Source organism: Colletes gigas, unplaced genomic scaffold (assembly GCF_013123115.1).
Source record: "Colletes gigas isolate AHSC1104 unplaced genomic scaffold, ASM1312311v1 Colletes_gigas_Sc00003, whole genome shotgun sequence".
Classification (NCBI taxonomy): Eukaryota; Metazoa; Arthropoda; class Insecta; order Hymenoptera; family Colletidae; genus Colletes; species Colletes gigas.
In genome coordinates this window covers 2,122,493-2,146,499 of record NW_025106632.1, presented here as the reverse complement: position 1 = coordinate 2,146,499, position 24,007 = coordinate 2,122,493, and the positions used below count along the sequence as shown (strand labels likewise).

Genomic DNA, 24,007 nt, shown 5'->3' with positions numbered 1-24,007 from the left:
AGAATATTATTTTATAAAATTTATATACGACGATACGTTATGTTTGAATTACCAACACTAGATTTTATCAACACCGTCGGTTAGTAGGGGTTAAATACGCGTATACTGTTCCTACAAATCGATATATATCGATGTATGGATAATATAAATAACGCATGTGTAGTAAATAAAAATTACATAGTTTTATGAAGGAATATTTTATTACTTAGACTGATTAGTCACACATTAAATATGACGGCAAGAAAAATCTTCTCTGATTTACACAAATATACAGCATAAGGATGTTTTCACTGATTGCAAATATAAGCGCGATATTCCTTGATTGGGACAGCAATTTTTTTTTTTCCTAAAAAATGTATACTCATTCACGCATACATGCATACATATATATGTACCTAGAACCATAATTATCTAATTATGCCGTGTCATATCAATTTTTTTTCCTAGAAGCAATGCATATTACAATAATAAGTACACTGGTAAATATATTAAGAACACTTTGAGTTGCAACGAATATTTTAACGTTTAAATAAAAGCAGAGAATTGTCGGAATGTACCTTAATATAAGATAATATCCATTTATAGAACACATAATTTTCCATGGTTCTCACATTTCAGTATTCGATTAATTATGGAATAAGTTATACTTAAAATTTCATACTTGCATTCTAATCAATAACATCATACACATATAGTACGAGATTGGAAGTACAGCTTACCGACAGTTTAAATAGTCAACTTCAATATGAATTACAGTAATGACTATGTCGGCATCAGCTTTTTAGAAAATGCTATCTTTCTTAAATAACATTTGCCGAATTTCATAATGCCGTGATATACCACTTTGTTTGTGGCGAGAGTAAGCTAGTGCTTGTGTTTCGGTAATGTACATTCTCATTCTTTTGTTTTTACACTTCTTGTCGCCGGACTAGAAACTTTATTCCTGCTTTTCCCTTACAACGGCGCCGTTTGCATTTGTAGATTCGTCTTCAATTTGTAGATTCCTTGCTTGTTGCCTTAATTGGGCTCTCTTCAGACTGGTCATTAATTGACTGGATTGATAAAGCCAACTAGCCTGGAAGTATAATACACGAACGAATGGAAATGCATTAACAAGCAATACGCATTGATTATTTATAACCCTATTAAATCTTCATCTACTTACAATCATAATCATACAATTCATCAAGATAGGCACAGAAAATACTACTGATATGAAGAGTCCTTTAGAGTCGAAATACTGTTGCCTTGAAAATAGCCTATCGAAATTTTATAAATATATCGTTACATGTACATTGCTTGTTTAGGCAATAATTTTACATCTTAAATTACTTACATCCAATTACATGCAGCAACTTCATTGATGCTTTCGGAAAAATATACTAAAAGTACTGAAACGTAGAAACAAAACGTATGACAATACAGAGTAATTAGTACTCTCGTTTGAGATATAAATATACTCACACAGAGCAAGGAATAACATAATTTGAAAATTGGCATGGTTTCTCGTCATTAATGCAGTCATTGTGACAACGATATGGAACGTCAATAATAAGGCAAGCCATGGGTCCCTCCACTCAATCTGCAATGATTTGTAATTCAATCCAGGCATTTGTATCTTGATATTCGCTCCACGATGATATTACATAACGAAATAAAAATACTATGGATCGCCAAAGACGCAAATAGAAAATTAAAATTGTATCGCAGTGGAAAAAAGAATAATGTAATGCAATTTATTTTTATAATCGTGAATTATTCATGTGTTAAATATCGCGTCGTGACTTATTCAAAACGATAATCTTTGGCACTGAAAATATCGAATATCGTACTTGATAAGAGAGAGAAGAGATCAACTTTTGAACAGAATTCGAAAAGCGAACATTTCTCGAAATTTCTAGAACGAAACAAACGAAAAAGTGACAGTGCCATACCATGGAATGAATTGGCCAACGGTGATACATGCGCCGAAAATAGACTGCGGAGTCGGAATACCCGTAAACATTTTTATTCGACGATATTTCTCATGGACGGTTATTACTAAAGCAGGGTTTATGGAAACCGTGTCACGAGACAGATATCTCCGATATGTCTAGACAATCGAATCGCAAAGCCAATAAAGATTGACATGTGGGTCAGTGGTTTTGCGTTTGATATTATTTTCGCCGGCTATGTACCGAGAACGAAAGCCGCCGAGGGAAGAGGAAACGTTAATTTTCTCTGTCGGTTATTCTCGTGCTAGCTGGATGAAAAATCGGAGAAGCAGTCAGTGGTTGAAGAAACAACGAGATGAATGTTCGATAGCGTCGCGAAAATATTGAAAAGAATCGAAACACTCACGCTCTGCAAGAACGGCAGAAAACCGTCGATCGTCGACTTTAATTGGTTCTCATCCGTCATCGTATCGCTGACGAAACTCTCGGACCGTACGGGAAAAAACTGCACATCCGCAAAATAAATTCGGGCCGCGGTGCCCTTTCCGCTGGCTCCTTTTAATCGATGCGGCTGTGGATGAAAGGAACGAAACCCACCAAAGAGACGCAGATAGTAAACGCCCGCGTACACGGCAGCACACGGGAAAAACAAATATTCGTGGTAACAGCACAGCAGACGTTATCTCCCTCTCTTACCGCCTCGTTCCCGTCTTTCCCGTCGTCGCACACGCGATTTTATGGAACTTCACGGGGATTAACACGTTTAGAATAATACACGCATCAATTCATTTTCGCGTAGTCACCGCTAGAGGTCTAAATATAGACGTCGATTCTCGCAAGTCTCGAACAGAGCATTTGTTCCATATCAATAACGAAATACTTCGTTCAAATATCCTCCGGATTTATGCCAGGACCTTACTGGTAAATTCAGTAGTAAGTTTTGCCCACCGCACCCAGGACGAAACGCGACTATTATTCTTTTTTTCTTCGTTTTTCGAGCGTCAACTTCAATGGCTACATCGCACGAAGAGAGTACCGCCATCTGCGATTGTTTTACTCATCTATAATCGTTGCACTGAAAAGTCATTGATGGAAGGCGCCCTCTGCTAAACACGGATGCAATAAAAACGATAACGGGGGAATAAAATATGATTTTATGACGTGTGATTACAGGCTTCGAATTGATATGACACAGAGAATTTGTGCAATAGTCTTTCAGAATGTAACCAATAATACGAATAAATTTCTTGACTTCGTTTGCGAAATTAAATGGATAATGGACGGTCTGTTTACTGTTTTAACGTTAAAACGTTCCGTTCGTTAAATAAATAGATAAAGCAGATTCGCCTTGATATAAATTGCACGTACGATTTGATCAAGAATTGATCAAACGATTCACGAGCACATAGAAAAATTGACAGAAGAGTAAAACCACTTCTGATTCGTTCATAATCGTTGACCACGTGCTCGGCCCCGTGTTGCGAAATATAGACTCACACGAATCAAGATGCTGCAAATTAAGTAGAACCTTCCATCGTGTTTATCTAATCTTAATTCTATAATTCACGGTATAATAACGCATTGAAATGCTACAGTATATTAGCAAAATAGTTCTAGACGATATACTGATAAAAATTATTACGATAAATGTAGGTTAGAGTTGTTAATCTTGGATATGTACTCGAGAATTTGATTTTTTTAAATTGTAGTTTTTTACTGATAATATTGAGGTACTTAACATTTAGTGATCGATTTGGTAATCGTGTTAATTATAAATTGGTTCATCAGATAATTCCGTATAATATTAATATTTTGCAGGGCTCTACATTACCGAACGTGCAATTCAAAAGCGTTATTCGCGCATATCAAACACATGATTGAAATCTAATATAGTGATAGTATTTGTTATATCGACGTCAATAATTTGTAATGATATATATTCACTTTGTTAAATTTGAAGCATAGTAATGGTTATCGCGCGTGTTTAAAAAACGAAGCAACATTTTCGTGTCGATGAAGGGAAACAATTCACAGAAAGCGATCAAGGAAGTGAATTTTTAAACCGTTTCGCACGATGCATTTTATCGGTAATAATTTTAAACAGGTTTTGAAAATTTACATAACGTTCAACGATCAGGCTATTGATCAATTTGCGCAGAACAAATTCGAAGCGATACAATGGACGAGATTATACATAGATTGTTTCTTGAGGAATATTTTGTATTGCATCCGATTATGTTTATCGTCGTTCGATAAGTAGTTGTTTATTCAAATGGAAGATAGATTTTACAATTCTGGTTCGATAATTTTTTCAATTTGTATAAATCGCACAGATTAATTATAAGAATCGTTTTGGGCCGATTTAATCGCCACAATACGAGGTAATAAATCATTGAAAGAAATATCATAGATACAACTGACGAGGATTTAACTTTGATTAAAATTCATAATTTTTATAGAAATAAGATAGAATAAGAAACATTTATTTATAATTTTGTTCTTTTTTTTAAATTAAACGTTATAATTCTTGTTAATTCTTGTTTATGACACTGCAAAAGTTTTGGGTCTTTCCTGGAACAACTAGATCAAGAGTATCCAGTTATTCTGCGTCATCAACGTCGCATCGTCCTCCAACCAAAGCACCAATTCACCGCCATAATTGTTACTCTTTGTCTCGAATAGCAGCTCGGAGGAAAAAAAAAACGATATTCGCGTACAAAGTCTTGTCCCAAGATACAAGGAAGAGACGATGCAAATCGCCGGGACTCGCAGCAAACCCTAGTTACATTTACGTAATCTTCGATGCATTTATAAATCCACGAAGTAAATGAAAAATGAAAAATCACAGCTACGTTGAAATTCACTATTTTGCTACTCGATATTAAAATCAAGATATCTTTTAGACCAATGATTTTTCGCCATATGTAATCAATCTATATAAAAATATATAATTTTAACACTAGAATTATCAAACCAGTCAAAATGATCGTAATTTCTAATAAAATTTGTAAAAAATTTACTCGACTGAATTTTTGGAAATTTAACGTTGCGTTATACATTTCTTCTCGTACTTATCGTTTCAATTTCCTTGGTACAAATAAACACACTATAATTATCGGTTATATTTGAGTGATTTTTAAACGGGTCACCCTATATTCGCCAAATAAATAAATGATTTCCTCGCGCAGACGATCTAAAACTTTAAAAAGTAGTTTTTCTTTGCCATTAAAATCCGATTAGATCTCGATAACCTGGTAGAATGTTGTAACACGAATAAAATGGGATGAAATATTGCTAAACGTCACATTATGAGATACTACTGTATAAGAAACCCGCTAATTTGCCTTGTGAGATCGATAGATCCACATTAACATTGATTGTAATTCTGCGTGGTAACGCTCGCTATAACCTTCACATTCGAAGATCTCCTGTTTCTACCCCCTGGCGACACCACCTCCAGGGGGTTATTAGATCCAGAACAACCAGCCTACTCATCTTTAACGAATCACAGAAGAAGGGTACTCAAACGACTCTTCTTTACCCCAGCGTGCACTCGATCGTATGGACGATTTTTCATTTTTTTCATCTTTTTTCTCTGAACAGAGCCTATAGCAATTGCTTAATTGTTTCAGGGGACGAGAGGTTATTTATTCAGCCCCTCGAAATGAGTTTCGAAGCTACGAAGAAGCGAAGCGTTGCAGGTAATTACGTACTATCGTTCCCTCGATAACTTTCGCGTTGTGGACTAGCCAGAGAACGTTAACGAGGGAGGTCTACTCTCTCTGTCAGGCTCAATGGTATTGCAGAAAAAAGCAGAAGACACTGAGAACGAGCGAAACAGAGAGCAATGTTTAATAGATTTAAAAATCGTCCAGAAATTGCATGATTTATGCCTTCCAACACATTCACTAGCCATCAATCTATTCTTTTACATCTCCTTCCTAGTTCTTGCCATAACCAACTTGCTATAGCCCCTCTGTTTCAGGTTAGAACACCAACCAGAATCATGGAACCCAGTAGTTCAACTTTCTCAGAAGACCCATTAAACAAGAAGCTATAACTCCCACAATTTTTAATATTTCTCGATGAAAAAAATACTGGACATACTCATGAGATGAGTGAATATAGCTGCAAAATCTCAGTTCGAAATAACCTACCTACCATTCAAAAAAAAAAATCACAAAATAAGAGGAGATAATGGCAGTCTAGAATAGGTTTTTGAATCGTCCCAGCCCAACAGCCCCGTTCGAAGCCCCGAAGCTTACCTTTCGTGGACCAATACCATCGATCTATAGGGTGGATGGAAACGAGACAGGTCCCTCGATCCCAGTTCCATGTTCATTTTATCCACGAGCACAAAAAGAAGCGAGCCGCCCGTTCGCGTCGATCGATGCTTATCAACGGCACTGAACGAGCCGAGCAAAGTTTGTCCTATGTTTCTTCGTTATCGGGTGACGCGTTGCTGATGTGTCTCATCTTTCGGTGTACACTAGCGGCACGAAATCGGCCGCCGACGAGCGCACGTCCCGGAGATCGGGCCGCCATAACGGCTGGACTTTGAGCGGTCAAAGATTGGATCGAGATGGTGGACAAGAGGAGGCCTCCTTCTCCTCGTGCGAGATATATCGGGTCACAGATATATCGCGGACGTCCTGACGCGAGGATCGTTTCGTCGCCGCGACACGCACCGAATCGGTACATCGATCGTCCGCGAGCGGAAACGATGTCGTTCGAGCTTCACCTGCAACCACCGGGACCGGAAGCCAGGGCAGTGGCCTTGAAGGAGCTCAGGGAGACAGAGGAGAACGTCAAACAAGGGATACTCGAGCTCAAGAAGTACCTCGAGGGTGAGTCATCCACCCAATCAATTTTTATTCCCAACAAAATTTATGAAATTATGAATTTTCTAAACGTCCATGAAATTTGTATTCCTTCATTTTGTAATCGAATCTTTTTTTATTCTTATTTTACTAGAAATACTTCGAAGGTGAGTTACCAACCACTGAAAATTTATTTGCAACGAAATTTAGAAAATTAGGAATTTCTAAACTTCCACGAAATTTGTATTCCATCGTTTTGCAATCGAATCTTTTTACCCTTATTTTACTAGAAATACCTCAAGAATGAGTTACAACCCATTGAATTTTTATTCGTATCGAAATTTATAAAATTAGGAATTTCTAAACTTCCACGAAATTTGTATTCCTTCATTTTGTAATCGAATCTTTTTTTATTCTTATTTTACTAGAAATACTTCGAAGGTGAGTTACCAACCACTGAAAATTTATTTGCAACGAAATTTAGAAAATTAGGAATTTCTAAACGTTCACGAAATTTGTATTTCTTTGTTTTGCAATCGAAACTTTTTACCCTTATTTTACTAGAAATACCTCAAGAATGAGTTACAACCCATTGAATTTTTATTCGTATCAAAATTTATAAAATTAGGAATTTCTAAACTTCCACGAAATTTGTGTCTTTTTATTTTGCAATCGAGTCTTTTCACTCTTATCTTACTAGAAATACCTCGAGGGTGAGTTATTACTGATTGAATTTTTATTTGCAAGGAAATTTAGAAAATTAGGAATTTCTAAACTTCCACGAAATTGGTGCCCCTTCGTTTTGCAATCGAATCTTTTTACCCTTATTTTACTAGAAATATATCGAGGGTGAGTTACCACCCACTGAATTTTTATTCGTATCAAAATTTATAAAATTAGGAATTTCTAAACTTCCACGAAATTTCTATCCCTTCATTTTGCAATCGAATTTTTTCACTCTTATTTTACTAGAAATACTTCGAAGGTGAGTTACCAACCACTGAATTTTTATTTGCAACGAAATTTAGAAAATTAGGATTTCTAAACTTCCACGAAATTTCTATCCCTTCATTTTGCAATCGAATCTTTTCACTCTTATCTTACTAGAAATACCTCGAGGGTGAGTTATTACTGATTGAATTTTTATTTGCAACGAAATTTAGAAAATTAGGAATTTCTAAACTTCCACGAAATTTGTATTCCTCCATTTTGCAATCGAATCTTTTCACTCTTATCTTACTAGAAATACCTCGAGGGTGAGTTATTACTGATTGAATTTTTATTTGCAACAAAATTTAGAAAATTAGGAATTTCTAAACTTACACGAAATTTCTATCCCTTCGATTTGCAATCGAATCTTTTTACTCTAATTTTACTAGAAATACCTCGAGGGTGTGTTATCTATCATCCATTGAATTTTTATTCCCAACGAAATTTATAAAATTAGGAATTTCTAAACTTCCACGAAATTTCTATCCCTCCATTTTGCAATCGAATCTTTTCACTCGAATTTTACTAGAAATACCTCGAGGGTGAGTTACCACCCACTGAATTTTTATATTCTTAACAAAATTTATAAAATTACAAATTTCTAAACGTCCACGAAATTTCTATTTTATTCTTATTTTACTAGAAATACCTCTAGGGAGAGTTACCACTCACTGGAATTTTTATTCACAACAAAATTTACAAAATTACGAATTTCCAAATGTCCACAAAATTTGTATCCCTCCATTTTGCAATGGAATCTTTTTACTCTTATTTTACTAATAACTAGACTGCGGATATTTATGCATTTATGGGAAATTTAGATTGTCAACAAACTATAGAATGCATTTAATATGCAAAAATATAACAAAAACTCAAGTGAGATAAGAATTATTGTATTTAGGGGTTGAAAGAACCCTCTACGAAGCTCTTATTTTATTAATTTTATTAATATATGAATTTGCATAAAAATCTGCAATCTACGAATAACTGATAGACGTATTTGTTATTCGAGGTTTGTACGTAGATAAGAATTTTATCCTCTTCTTAATACCCTCCTCTTGTTCATCTCATTCGATCAGATTTTGGATTAATTTTTATGATTAAAAACAAAATATTACTCTTAGATCTTGGACGAAGATCATTTATATAAAGTAAATTAAATATATGTGGAACAATTAATCGTGTGTGTGTGTTTTTTTTACTAAAGTAGTTGGAATCTCAAACTCACAGAGCATCAAAAGAATGTTTGTTCTTAGCTTCAGAGTAAAACTTTGATCGCCATATATGTATTACTATTCAGATAATCCAGCAGAATCGTTATTGCTCCCAGTATGTTTCTCAGATGTTTATCATTTTTATTTAATATTTCACAGCTTGCACGATTATGTAATTATCTGTATAGATCGTTCAAAATGCATGACGTTCGAAATGTTGCTAAAAATAGCTCGTCCGGGGGAACGGTATTTGTTGTTTCGATTAATTATTATATACCAGCCATTTATTACACATCCAAGGATATTCTATATCGGAGTTACTCCGTTTTCTACTCGATGCGATTAAATTTATGGGCGATAGTGTACGTCGTGTTGTTTCGAAATGTTTCGCTGTAGCAACTGGGAACAATATTTTGCTTGTGTGAAATTACAAATGGCCATTTTAGTCTTAAAACAAGCTTCTCGTGGATGTAAAAATTAATTCAATTTCTTTTGTTTGCCTTAAGTCGTTAAACGATTATGTACGAGAGGTGTACATACTTAGACGTCGAGAGTAAATATTAAAAATTATGACGTTTCGTTCTGGATCCTCTAGTGGACGTATCAGCGAGACCACACAGCAGATACTGCTTTATATATTTATAATATTATCAGCTGTAATTTCAGTTCTCTTACAGATCTCTAAAAAGCTAATTAAATTACGAAATATTAATAACAGAAATAAAAAGATCTGAACTTGAACTGTTAGTAAAGTTTTTAAAATAGCAAACTGATCGTTGTGATAATAAAATGGCGGATACAGGAAACGGAGAACGAAACGATATGAAAAAGCAAGAGATAAAGTGTACGATATTGCAGCATTGATTTAAATTTTCTTAAAATATGATTCTTTTGGGACAGTTAACACTTAAAATTCATACTAATTGTCAAATTCACACGTTGTTCGTTGTTTACCTCGAATCTAGTATTACATATTACGTTTCTCAATCGGTAAGGGAGGGAACTTCTACCCTAGAAACAATATTAACTTTTCCAGAATTGAATTGAGATCACTATTCATCAAAATTTCATATCTTTTAAACCATATACAATCTCTAAAATTTCAATTTCTTTCAAATCCCCAAATTAAAAAAATGAAACTCAAAATACTCGTTTTCCATTCGTTCTCAAGAGTAGCAATAATATTCGTATCTCGATACGATTTTATCTTCTAATAATTAAATATATTTCTGGTCTAGTTTGACTATATTTTCCAGAATTGAATTGAGATCACTATTCATCAAAATTTCATATCTTTTAAACCATATACAATCTCTAAAATTTCAATTTCTTTCAAATCCCCAAATTAAAAAAATGAAACTCAGAATACTCGTTTTCCATTCGTTCTCAAGAGTAGCAATAATATTCGTATCTCGATACGATTTTATCTTTTAATAATTAAATATATTTCTGGTCTATTTTGACTATATTTATCGAACTACTTTTATCCCCGATCGCGAACGAACAGAATCTTTCTTCGACGAAATTCTAGCCTGTCGCTAAAAGTTTAGCGCTATCGAGATCCAATTAGTCGACGATAAATGGCTAAAACTGATTGTTAATCCACCTTAGGCTTTATCGCTGGCAAACAAGCGTTGGATTTTGACGTAATTTTTCGCACCTGCGGAAGACGCGAGGTTTGACAGCGTTTTCGACGCGTCAGCAGTCGATATGTCATCGTTTAATCATGTAGTACGTATTTCCGACTGTCGCGGACAAAACGAGTATCCCTACGTGCTTCATTACGTTTTTTCCTATCTTTTTTTCTTACCGACACACGTTCGTTAATTTATCTCGTTTCTCACGCGTCGACCGATCAACGTCAAAACTCTCGATCGTGAAACCTTGGGAAAAATCTTGCAGAAATTTTCTGATTTTCAAACTGCAGATCCCCCCCTTTTCTAATACAAACATTACTGTGCAACGTCAAACCCAAAAATAGTTACTCAAAACAGACGAAGAAAACACGAAACAAATTATCGAACAAAATACATCAAAAGAATATATTTCGTCTCTTTCAGATATTAACTCTTTCTATTTCAAATACAAATAGTGCTTATATCATAGAAATCTGTAATTTTTTTTCTTCTTTATATTCTTTCTTGTTAGGATAGCAAATCGTATGCGAATTAACATACGTAACATCGCGTGCTGAAAAATTCTACACAATTTCGACTCGTTACCTTTTCATCTATTTCTAAAAATTATTGTTTCCTTTCAAAGTCTAAACAGCAGCCGTATTCAGTTTATTTAGTAATTCATAATTTATTCGAGACGTCTCCAAAAATTTCCACGTACCTTTTCACGGTTTCACGTATATGCAAAACACGCTTTCAGCTACTTCGTTTCGAATTATAAGTGATAGAAAAGGAGATGGACAAGAAAAGAGTGACTGACGAATCTGTCAGATTTCTTTTCAATGGACGCGCTCGATGGCATTGACGAGCTCTTTTGAAAAGAGGTTTACGAGATAAACAAATTAACGCGATGCAAAGCTGAATACACGTATCGACATGTTTTATTTATTTTACAGTAACAGCATTCAAGCAGTCTCGATAATACTAGAGCAACCCATAATCTAATTTCACCTTTGATCTTATATTCTACGCTCTGACATTTGTTTTCTTGTTTATTTTCTTTTTTCATAGCACATCTCTGTCTTACGCTTCGTTCCTTCAAACAAATAATCTCCGGAAGCAAACAAAATAAATTCTAAATTTTATTCGAATAATACACCAACCAATGCATTGTAATTTCATTTTACAAATTGTTATTTTTATTTCAACACTCGTTGAAATCTCTAATAATGAAAGTAATGAAAACCTAACCTCAAAATGTTTAGGAAACATCGTAGATAGACAGAGTAAATATAGTGAATTGTTCAATAGTTGTTTAAATCTCTAAATATGTAGCAACGAAAGCAATATACCTAATTATTGCACGATCGAGGATTTTTCTAAAAACTTAACCTCAAAATGGTTACGAAACACCGTAGAAAGTCAAAGTAAACGTAGTGAATCGTTCAAGTGTTGTTGAGGTCTCTAAATATGTAGCAACGAATGCAATATACCTAATTATTACACGATTGAGGATGTTTCTAAAAACCTAACCTCAAAATATTTACGAAACACCGTAGAAAGTCAAAGTAAACGTAGTGAATCGTTCAAGTGTTGTTGAGGTCTCTAAATATGTAGCAACGAATGCAATATACCTAATTATTACACGATTGAGGATGTTTCTAAAAACCTAACCTCAAAATATTTACGAAACACCGTAAAAAGTCAGAGTAAACGTAGTGGATCGTTCAACAGTTGTTGAAATCTCCAAATATGTTGCAACGAATATCTAATTATTACGTAATCGAGCATGTTACTAAAAACCTAACCTCAAAATGTTTACGAAACTCCGTAGAAAGTCAAAGTAAACGTAGTGAATCGTTCAAGTGTTGTTGAAATCTCTAAATATGTAGCAACGAAAACAATATACCTAATTATTGCACAATTAAGCATGTTACTAAAAACCTAACCTCAAAATGTTTACGTAACACCCTCGAAAGTGGGAATAATGATAGTGAAAATAGAGTTTCTGTAAGATCGTGAAACGTTCCTGTTTGAAAACGTTCGGAGCATTGACATGATCTGTGCGTCTGCAAGTGCATCAGAAATCTAAAGTTAGGGTCACGCTCGTTTGTTCGATAACGGTTATCGTGGCGGCGGACTCGGCTCCCTGGTACTCGCTGTTATCGAATAAACCGTGCTCGCCGAGATAATTTTCATAGGCGCAAACAACTTGTAACAATTCGAAACGATCGTGGATCGATCGTAAGCCGATTGATTTCGAATCCGTGTGCGATAACAGCGTGGACCTTGACCCACGACGATAACAAAAAAAAGACCGGAGATTCGTACGCTCCAGATAACGTTTTTACTGCACCGGCGTTGGATCCCGTTCCACGATGATAACGTCGAAAACAATGCTGATAGCGGTGCGTGAATCAACGACAAAGGGAATCTTTTTTATTCCGAGAATATCTAGAGAACCGTTGACGAAGCAGAATTAAGTACTGTACCTTAGAAAAGTGAAATTTGAAACGATTCTTCGCGATTAAGATGTTTCCTCTTTGGTACCAAAATGGCCGCGATCTCGATATGCTGATACGTTTGTTCCACGCAGAATTTCGTATAGGAAAAATGTTATCTGGGGAATCGAAGGTGCAAGAACAGTTTTTAAAATGTATCGGGATTGTTTTTTAATTTGTTCGTGTGCAGTAGGGCCTCGATTCTTTTCTCGAGACTTTGAGTCACGGACCTTGCAGACGAGGCAACAGAGACGAGGAATGCATCTCTGTCGCATACTAAGCCAGCTGGAAGGTTGGAACGGAATAATAGAATCAATTTTACGAAAGAGTGGGAATATTTGAGATACAAATTTTGGGGTAGTTCGAACAGAAAAAGAAAATAGAGTAGAAAGATTAATAGTCAATCGAGATAGGCTCCAAGGATCAGGAAAGTGTGTTTAAAGTTGATAAAATACGAGAAATATATGAAAAATATAAACCAGAAATGGTTAAAGCTCTTATCTAAACAAACTTTTTGAGTATAAAATAAATTCGAATTAGATAATGAATTTTTCAGATCGAATTAGTAGAAACATAATTATCGACTATTTTTTATGAAAATATGAGTGTTTTATGGCAGAAGTGGCACGCAGGGAATGTTTCGAGAAAACAGTTCGTTGTATGAGTAAAATGTTGCTTGTCTCAAATGTAAACGAGAAGAGCAAACACGGCGATCAAAACACCGAGATGAATCAAACGTTGCGCCGAGATTATGGAGAACACGTTCCGTAGTAAGGAGAGTTGAACCAAGGAGATAGTAAAAGGAAGGTAAGTTTCCAAGGGGAGGGGGGGAAAGCAGACTACCAACACGAAGGATTTTAAGGATTTAGATGCAAACCGTGTAAGTTGCACCAATGCAAAAGCACGGAAAGGTCACTCTCTATCTCTTAACGGATTCAGTGCAACGCTGCGATGAAAAATCCTAATCAGTTGGGAGTCATCAGCGCAGATATAGTGACTTACGAACCTAATTTATACTTAGGGGCGTTTTTAACACGTTGGTGGTCACCGGTGACCGTCGTTTAAAATAACTAAATATAACAACCTTAATGCTTGTAAAATTTTCAATAATGTTATTAATAATTAGAAACACGATAAATAAAAATGAGACACATGATTAATTGTATTCCAACATGGCGGATATACAGTGACTTACGAAAACCTAATTTATATTTAGGGACGTCTTTAACACGTTGGTGGTCACCGGTGACCGTCGCTTCAAATAACTAAATATAACAACCTTAATGCTTGTAAATTTTTCAATAATGTTATTGATAATTAGAAACACGATAAAATAAAAATGAGACACACGATTAATTGTATTCCAACATGGCGGATATACAGTGACTTACGAAAACCTAATTTATATTTAGGGACGTCTTTAACACGTTGGTGGTCACCGGTGACCGTCGCTTCAAATAACCAAATATAACAACCTTAATGCTTGTAAATTTTTCAATAATGTTATTGATAATTAGAAACACGATAAATAAAAATGAGACACGTGATTAATTGTATTCCAACATGGCGGATATACAGTGACTTACGAAAACCTAATTTATATTTAGGGACGTCTTTAATAACATTAGGAACACGATAAAATAAAAATCGACTATGAGACGTATGATTAATTGTATTCAAACATGGCGGCCAAGACACGTGCTCCACCTTGAAATGTATTACATGTTCTGAAATTAATATCTAATAAAGCAAAACAGTAACAACCATAATGTTCCTGTAAATTTTAATGTTCACGATAACCTTAATGCTTGTGAATTTGTGAATAATGTTAATAACATTAGGAACACCATAAAATAAAAATCGACTACGAGACATATGATTAATTGTATTCCAACATGGCGGCCAAGACACGTGCTCCATCTGCCTCTACCTTGAGGTTACATTTCGAAATTAATATCCAACGAAGCAAAAGAGTATTTCTTGACAAGAAAATTGTTAAAAGATTGGAATTTGCACGAAGAATTCTAAAGAATTTGTTCGATAATTCGTCGAAGTTTGACGCGAATTAGTTTGTTCGTCTGCACTGCTCCAGTTAAATGTTTACGAAGATATAGTTTCGATTATGCAATTGGCGAAATACACTCGTAAATGATAGGCAATTGTAATTTGCGTAACGGTTATGTTGGTCAAGCAGATTACATTTTTTATCGTTTTTTGATAGACGTTGATCCAATTTATGTGTAGATTTAACTGTCGAACTGGAAAATGTCCGATTAATATATTTATATATAAATTGCTCTAAAAAAAAGTTACGAAATCTTCGTTGAGAGGTTAACTCCTCGAAAAGAAACAGCAATTATCTTATCTGTTAACGGTTTGTTTTTGTACAGTCAGTTACAGGAGTGTACGCGTATCTCACACGATACGAAAAATTAAAGTATATCGATGACGTTACATTTACAACACGCAGAAACAAAATGTTACTACACACATATACGCATCATAATTTCTTGTACAGTACCGAGCAATTCAAATTAGACGTTATGATTAGAACTCGTGCCTCGGACACGTCAAATTACTATTATATAAATTTGCTTTGTCATTGTTGGACGAGATAACCGTATGACATAATATTCCTACTTGTAAAACGTAAATATACGTTGATAATCCAACACAGTGTCTCTCTATTCTCGTAAAACTACGCGCGCTACGATCTGAATTGAAATAACCCTCTCCCCGGTTATCTGAAATCGAGTAAGATTTCACTTATCCGGGGCGTACTGAACACTGCTCGTAACTTGGTTTATCATTGAAATTATTAAAAATCGTAAACCTTTTCAACGATATCGAGCAATGTTTAAATTGTTGTAAATTTTTCAACGCGAAAGTAACAAAATATTTAGCGCTCTCGATGAGATTTACGGACTGTTTCCACAAGTATATTTAGAAACGACGAATTGACAAAATTACCCTCTCCCCGGTTATCTGAAATCGAGTTAGATTTCACTTATCCGGGGCTTGCTGGACACTGCTCGGAACTTGGTTTATCATTGAAATTATTAAAAATCGTAAACCTTTTCAACGATATCGAGCAATGTTTAAAATGTTGCAAATTTTTCAACGCGAAAGTAACAAAATATTTGGTGCTCTCGATGAGATTTACGGGCCTGTTTCCATAAGTATATTTAGAAACGACGAATTGATGAAATTACCCCCTCCCCGGTTATCTGAAATCGAATTAGATTTCACTTATCCGGGTCTCGCTGGGCACTGCTCGAAACTTGGTTTATTATTGAAATTATTAAAAATCGTGAACCTTTTCAAGGATATCCGGCAATGTTTAAATTGTTGTAAATTTTTCAACGCGAAAGTAACAAAATATTTAGCGTTCTCGATGAGATTTACGGACTGTTTCCACAAGTATATTTAGAACTTTGAGGAGACTACGATGACTCAGAACTTTACATACCGTCTCGACGGTCTTTCGCGTCCCAGCGATGTGTTTTTCTCTGATAAGTTCGTCCAACAATGGCGGAGCCTTGCGACACAGCGTAGATTCGCAGTCCTTTTTCGACTCTCCCTCCGTTTTCCCGTACCGATTCAAGGCTCGCTCGTACGAAAGCGCCGTTGCCAACTTCGCCGGGCAAATAGAGATCGTTGCAATTTCCTTAACGAGGATCACGGAGGCAATTTCCTACGGCAGTGGCTTCCTTGGTCGGCACGCGAGGACAGCTCGATCTTCCGTGGCTGTCACGGCCCGTGAAATGAAAATCATTCGCCGTCGTGCACCGTTTCGGCGTCCATAGTTATCGTCCTTAATTACGCCGCGTATTATCTCGGAAAGAGGATTACCAAGGAAATAACTTCCCCCTCCCATACAGCGTTACCCATCGATAAAAATAATTTATTACCAAACTATTTTCTAATATTCTATTCTCCGATTTTGTTTCTCCGTTCAGAGGACAAGACCATCTATTACAAAACCGACGACGACTTCCTCCTGATCTTCCTGCGACCATGCAAATTCTACGCGAAGAGCGCCTACGATCTGATGAAGAGGGTCGCCGAGTTCAAAGAGAAAAACTCGTCCCTCTTCGACAATCTGATGCCAGCCGACGAGAAGTCCGCCATTTTGGAGAACAACGTCGTCAACGTTCTAAATGGGACCGATCACAAGGGACGAAGGGTGCTTTTGGTCAATTGCGGGAAAACCTGGGACCCGTCCAGAGTCAGCGCCGACCAGATACTTCGATTATTCTATTTGGTCCACGAAATCGCCATGTTGGAACCCGAAACCCAGGTAACGAGTAATCTCTACCCATCTCTTTGTAATTTATCGATACAGAGACGTGGAATACCGATTTCTACAGAGTATTTGATTCATTACATGACCAAATTAAACATCAGTTTTTTGTCAAATTTTAAACGTGGTAAAGCATAATTAAGAAATTTATAGCGCCAGTGACTTACGTTCTCATAGCATCTCGTTTGTTTCAATGGTCGGATTTATCTTGTGAACTATGGACGTATAAATCATGTATATGTATATGCTATGAATGATTGTACAAAACACACTTAAGCGACAACGAACAAGAGCTATTAATGTTTTGGTAATTATTTGACAAAAACGTTGAAGTTATGTATACAATCTGTATCGCTTGCTCATGTAAATTGTAACCCGATGTCGATGTCAGGGACTCTTTGTTCATTTGCAACTTTTACCCGGTTATTACGTGCAATTTTATGTCCCCTCGTCGGATCGTAAATCGTCTCTGATTAATTTTTATTTACCTTCAGCGAGGGATGGTTGATCGAATCGTGAAAAAATTTTCAGATATTTGGAACCGTCGTGATCATGGATTTCGAGGCGCTGGCCATGAAGCAAGTGTTGGGATTCACGCGTGCCTTCAGTATGAAGCTTCTTACCTTCATCCAGGACGCCATGCCTCTGCGTCTCAAAGAAGTGCGTAGAAAAACGCTTCTGAAACACAACGAGTTAAACATTTCAGAATATATCGTAGACACTAATCAAACTCTTCGATGACAAATTTACGTCTCTTAGCATTAATTAAATATTCCGTCTTGTGAACGTTTTTTTGATCAAAGTTCGAAAACATAGGTGAAATTCGTTTACATAACGTTCTCTAATTAATTTATACAATTGTATGTAATTCACCTGCTCGAACAAAACTACGCGAAGATCCAACGTCGCGAATAATTGCATCGTAACGATTTAATACGTTCATTGTCAAACACCTTCCTATTTTAGTTGCGATTCCATCGATTGTATTCGCGATAATCGAAATCTGTCGCATTACCCACATTTTATTCCCGGAATTATACAACCAAATGCGAGCATGTTTTAATATGTAGACGGTGCTTTAAATAGTCTCCTTGGAACTTAATAGAAATGCTCGACAAAGATGAAAATACTAGAAAAACACGATTTTTCTAAAAATGCTTTCTAAAAATAAATTGTTAAAGTTACTAATAGGTTGTTTTATATTTTTGGTGTAACTCTTTGCACTGTCTGAACAGTACATTTCTCTTCTCTAATTTTAAACAAAATAATAGAGCAGAAACTTTGCAAGTTATTAAACAATAACGATTTAATGTTTTTCCAGATCCACATAGTGAAACAGCCGTTCCTCTTCACTATGGTTTGGCAGATGTTCAAGCCGTTCGTCCGTGAAAAGCTGAAGAAGCGTATGTTCTTCCACGGAAGCAAAATGGCGTCCCTTCACACTCACATCCCACCGAGTCACTTGCCAAAGAATTATGGCGGCGACCTGCCGGAAATTGATTACACCAGCGCTGATTGGTACCCCACTCTGATAAAAAACGAGAACAAAATTAAAGGTGACCGAAGCTTTCGGCGCTGAGAATTTTATTTTTGGTTACTATCATGTTCATTAATTGTTGCTATTTTTCAGAGTGGAATTCATACGGATTTCGCAAGGAGCAATAGACTGAGAGAGAGAGAAACGACGCGTTACTTGAAACGTCCTGAAGATCTTCCATTTGCAATTGCAATCCGTTGTACAAAATATTATACTTTAAGTGATTCTATGATAGTTGTGTGTTTCTTATGAATTTGTAACTAATTATATGTTTTTATACAGTAGGTTTCTGTAAAATCTATTAAATGGTTTTCCCAAAAAATCGGATCCGTAGTTCAGTTATGTATGTACGCGAGAGCAAGCTTTTGCCTTAAAACAGAAGCGATGCAAGGATAACAGGGAAGAGATTAAATCGGATTAAACTGGTGGGGAGGCGTAGGGAGGTTGACGAGGGAACAGGAAACGGATCCGGAAGGAAAGTAAAATATGAGAAACTAATCGAGCGGAGGAATAGATTATAGTAGGAACAGAGAAAAAAAGAAATTGAATTCTATTACCCCAACACCTAACACGTAACACCTGTCCCAGTTCCATAGGTTATAGTTCAATATTAGATCATTTGTATTCAAAAGACACGGCTACTTGAAAAACGAATGGAATTCGAAGCGTAGAATAGCATTTATAAATTGTAATAATGGATATCAACTATGGATAAACGTATAAGAATATTTATAGATAATGTAGAACCCTTTACCACTGACGCCCCTAGCGGAGACACGAAAAAGCACGGCTGTAGTTGCGCAGAAGCTAAAATAAGAAAAAAATTGTAATTATTAATTTCGATTATTCCCAAAGACCTGGGTTTCTTTTAATCTTGTGATTTTTAGATTAGTTTAATAAATATTTTTTCGAATTTTTGTTACTCTTTCTTGTAGCTATTCTGGGAGTTATGAGGGGAAGTGGTATATGCGGAGAAGTTGCAGAACATCAGGAAATGATGGCGTAAGAGGAAGTGGAATAGGTGAAAAAGTGCAGACGAGGTAACGCTGGGAAGAGTAATCGTAACAGTAAAAGTAGTATGCGATAGAAAGCGGTAAGAAAAAGGGAAACCAGAAAGCTGATGGACGACGGAATTCTGATTGAAGTGGATTCTTGGACTAACGACGGACGATAAGGTCGAGGCAGCCATCTTTTTTTGGGCAGATATCGTAACTCCAACTAACGGGAGACTAAAATGACGATTAAACGGAATGTTATCGAAATTAAAAATACACATTATTAGTGTAAAATTTGAATCAGTAGGTTATTTGTTATTTACTTGGAATTTTTATTAATTCTCTGGCGTGAAAGTAGATAGAAATTTAAAGTAAAATCGAAATATTGGTAAATCTAATAGACGTACCGAAACAATGGCGCGAACGAAGCCAGTTTTCAAGACATTTAACTTTCACGCTTTGAAATGTACTTCGCAGGCTTTCTCCTCGTCTCATCTTATTCCTTTCGCAATAGTAATTTCGCCGTAATCGTTTATAGCGTGAGGAAAATACTGCAACTTAATTTCCTGGAATTATACCGTCGAGAAACATAGAAATGTAGAAATTCAATCTTATGGGAATGCAAAATGATTGCTAATATTCTTCAGATGATCGATTATCCATGCACGATTATGACAATAAATCTTTTTTTTTTTTTAAATACCAGGTTGCAAAATAGTCTTGTTACCTTGTTACTCATCAATTTTTTAATTTCCGTTCCATGGTAAATAACCCGGAAGGCAGGGTCAGACCGTTAAAAAGATAAATGTCTGCATAGTAAAATTAAAATTGTGTACTCTTTTTTTCTGACTTTAGCAACCTTATATTCGCGGCGACAATGAAGCGGGCATTTGCATACAATCAAATCATCCGACAGAAATTTATTCGACCGTAATTAATACGAAAAAATACAATTCCCGCGCCATAGAACCGAGTCACGATCGCCTACGGTTGAAGTTTTTCAAATTCCATCCAGAGCGGAATAAAAATATTTTAATTAAAACTACGGCAAGTAGAAAGCCGGAGGACGAGGAAACGGAAATTATGAAATTCCAGACGACGGAAATATTTATCAAGTTCGTTATATCGGGGCTACAAATTTCGAACAAAGCCACGAAAGTTTCGGAACAACCTGATTCGACGACTAGAAAAGAAGGGGGCGCTGTAAAGTTTATGAAATCGTGAAAATCAGACGAGGCCACTGGCCGGAAGTTTCTGGTAAATTACGTAACGCGCTCGAACACTTTCGAACTTGACCCAAACTGGTTGCTGCTCGATTTGGAGTACAATAGGAAACGAGGACGTAATAAACACGAAGAGGCGACAGCAACGGTGGCATTCGTAACATTGCATCACGTTGCTGACGCTCGTAATTTCGACCGTATTAACGAAAAAACACAGAACGCCGAAGAATCGCGAGAATTTTCATTTAAAGATGAGAGACTCTCACGTTCATTAAAAACTGAATTAAACGATGATTCGAATAACGAACAAATTATTTGATTCGGAAAGAAATGAATCGGTTGATATCTCGTGGTGACGGTGTCTAATATCCAACGAGGTCCGCGTTTATTAAGAATCGCGAGAATTTTCATTTAAAGGCGAGAGACTCTCACGTTAATTAAAAACTGAATTAAACGATGATTCGAATAACGAACAAATTATTTGATTCGGAAAGAAATGAATCGGTTGATATCTCGTGGTGACGGTCTCTAACATCCAACGAGGTCCGCGTTTATTAAGAATCGCGAGAATTTTCATTTAAAGGCGAGAGACTCTCACGTTAATTAAAAACTGAATTAAACGATGATTCGAATAACGAACAAATTATTTGATTCGGAAAGAAATGAATCGGTTGATATCTCGTGGTGACGGTCTCTAACATCCAACGAGGTCCGCGTTTATTAAGAATCGCGAGAATTTTCATTTAAAGGCGAGAGACTCTCACGTTCATTAAAAACTGAATTAAACGATGATTCGAATAACGAACAAATTATTTGATTCGGAAAGAAATGAATCGGTTGATATCTCGTGGTGACGGTCTCTAACATCCAACGAGGTCCGCGTTTATTAAGAATCGCGAGAATTTTCATTTAAAGGCGAGAGACTCTCACGTTCATTAAAAACTGAATTAAACGATGATTCGAATAACGAACAAATTATTTGATTCGGAAAGAAATGAATCGGTTGATATCTCGTGGTGACGGTGTCTAATATCCAACGAGGTCCGCGTTTATTAAGAATCGCGAGAATTTTCATTTAAAGGCGAGAGACTCTCACGTTCATTAAAAACTGAATTAAACGATGATTCGAATAACGAACAAATTATTTGATTCGGAAAGAAATGAATCGGTTGATATCTCGTGGTGACGGTCTCTAACATCCAACGAGGTCCGCGTTTATTAAGAATCGCGAGAATTTTCATTTAAAGGCGAGAGACTCTCACGTTCATTAAAAACTGAATTAAACGATGATTCGAATAACGAACAAATTATTTGATTCGGAAAGAAACGAATCGGTTGATATCTCGTGGTGACGGTGTCTAATATCCAACGAGGTCCGCGTTTATTAAGAATCGCGAGAATTTTCATTTAAAGGCGAGAGACTCTCACGTTCATTAAAAACTGAATTAAACGATGATTCGAATAACGAACAAATTATTTGATTCGGAAAGAAATGAATTGGTTGATATCTCGTGGTGACTGTCTCTAACATCCAACGAGGTCCGCGTTTATTAAGAATCGCGAGAATTTTCATTTAAAGGCGAGAGACTCTCACGTTCATTAAAAACTGAATTAAACGATGATTCGAATAACGAACAAATTATTTGATTCGGAAAGAAATGAATCGGTTGATATCTCGTGGTGACGGTGTCTAACATCCAACGAGGTCCGAGTTTATCTATAATAATATGACCTGTCGTTGAGAATAAACAAGGTTTGTTAACGGTCACGTTTAGTAAACATATGTGTAATTATGTAAATTCGTGTGGAATAGAAAAATCACTTTTCCTTTTTTTAAATGGATCTTAAATAGGTCTATCGTGATTTCGTGGTTCTGTTCGATCATTGGAAATGCAAAGAAATAATTTCTTTTCGAGGGATGAATATTCCTAGAAGCAACAACTTTTTCCAAAATCGTACGTTGTATAATTTCAAGGTAATCTTACTTTGATTTCCAAACAATACTGCGTATTTTCGATGGCGTCGGTGTATAAATATTGAAACGTTTGTAAATATGTTTTCGAGAATATTGAATAATGCATTCGCCAAATTGCTCCTGAAATCGATCGAAAGTGCAATATTTATTTGTTATTTCTCGTATCGAACAAATGCATGGAAATCGAGTCATATGGGGGGGTCAATGCGTCACGTACGAGCCACGTCAGCGAAAAATTTTTGCTTATCAAAATATTATGATATTATGCTCTCACGCAACGAGCAATTTTCACTTTCGATTCCACTCGTTTTGACAAAGATGTTCTCATACTTACGTTTCGAGATCGAGAAAAATTATATTTAATGCACTGTATAATGAACAAACAGAGATTTTAAAAAATGTGTAATTTATTTTCTAAACTCTCTACGTAAAAATTGTCTAAAAATGATGTATCATGTATGTTGGAACAGAAATATGGAATACAATCGAGTTCCCGTTACATTGGCTCGACTAGATCAGCAATATGTAACGTATTTACGAAAATTGTGTTTACTATCTGATATTGCCAGAAATTTCAAAGGTAATTTTCAATAATAGTAACAGTAGCCAGTAAGTTGTATTCCATATCAAAATACCACATATACCCATAACTTTCCACCAAACCCTTACAAACGCATTTCTCTCGTCCAATTTAAAACATACACCCCGTACATAAAACTTCACTTTTCCTCTCACTAAACTTACCACGAACCATCGAATTACTGCGCTCAGAACGATTCCCCGAGCGATTGTTTTCGCGATGTGGGGTGATCCCGGGGGGGGGGAAATAAAGATGGCGGTTCCGGGTCGCGTCCGAGACATCGTTCGAAGGGCGGGAAAAAGTGAGACGCGAGAATGCA

General features: G+C 36.0%; 2 protein-coding genes and 1 long non-coding RNA gene across 9 annotated transcripts; 1 reads left to right on the top strand and 2 right to left on the bottom strand.

Annotated features, from left to right (window-relative positions):
- Positions 1 to 241: 241 nt before the first annotated feature.
- On the bottom strand, positions 242 to 17,887 carry LOC122404799 (transmembrane protein 18). 6 transcript variants are annotated; one of them, XM_043409031.1, is made up of 6 exons: positions 6,200 to 6,413; positions 2,341 to 2,677; positions 1,465 to 1,582; positions 1,337 to 1,391; positions 1,166 to 1,259; positions 242 to 1,075 (listed from the first exon to the last, which is right to left on the bottom strand). In XM_043409031.1, the coding sequence occupies exons 2-6, from the start codon at positions 2,398 to 2,400 to the stop codon at positions 938 to 940; spliced, it is 465 nt and encodes a 154-aa protein (XP_043264966.1). In that variant the 5' UTR covers positions 2,401 to 2,677; positions 6,200 to 6,413; the 3' UTR covers positions 242 to 937. The 6 variants fall into 6 exon arrangements, with proteins under 6 accessions (XP_043264966.1, XP_043264968.1, XP_043264967.1 ...); XM_043409033.1 differs by lacking the exon at positions 6,200 to 6,413 and adding an exon at positions 2,888 to 2,958 and having other exon boundaries at positions 2,341 to 2,505; XM_043409032.1 differs by lacking the exon at positions 6,200 to 6,413 and adding an exon at positions 2,888 to 2,944.
- Positions 6,552 to 19,681, top strand: LOC122404795 (retinaldehyde-binding protein 1). Its single transcript, XM_043409022.1, has 5 exons — positions 6,552 to 6,781; positions 17,035 to 17,375; positions 17,910 to 18,038; positions 18,700 to 18,934; positions 19,009 to 19,681. Exons 1-5 carry the CDS (start codon positions 6,658 to 6,660, stop codon positions 19,041 to 19,043), a joined length of 864 nt encoding a protein of 287 aa, XP_043264957.1. The 5' UTR covers positions 6,552 to 6,657; the 3' UTR covers positions 19,044 to 19,681.
- Positions 18,773 to 23,994, bottom strand: LOC122404800. Of its 2 annotated transcripts, XR_006259719.1 has the most exons (4): positions 23,778 to 23,994; positions 20,318 to 20,476; positions 19,670 to 19,722; positions 18,773 to 18,906 (listed from the first exon to the last, which is right to left on the bottom strand). It is a non-coding gene; the product is annotated as an uncharacterized LOC122404800 (long non-coding RNA). The 2 variants fall into 2 exon arrangements; XR_006259718.1 differs by lacking the exon at positions 23,778 to 23,994 and having other exon boundaries at positions 20,318 to 22,610.
- Positions 23,995 to 24,007: the final 13 nt, after the last annotated feature.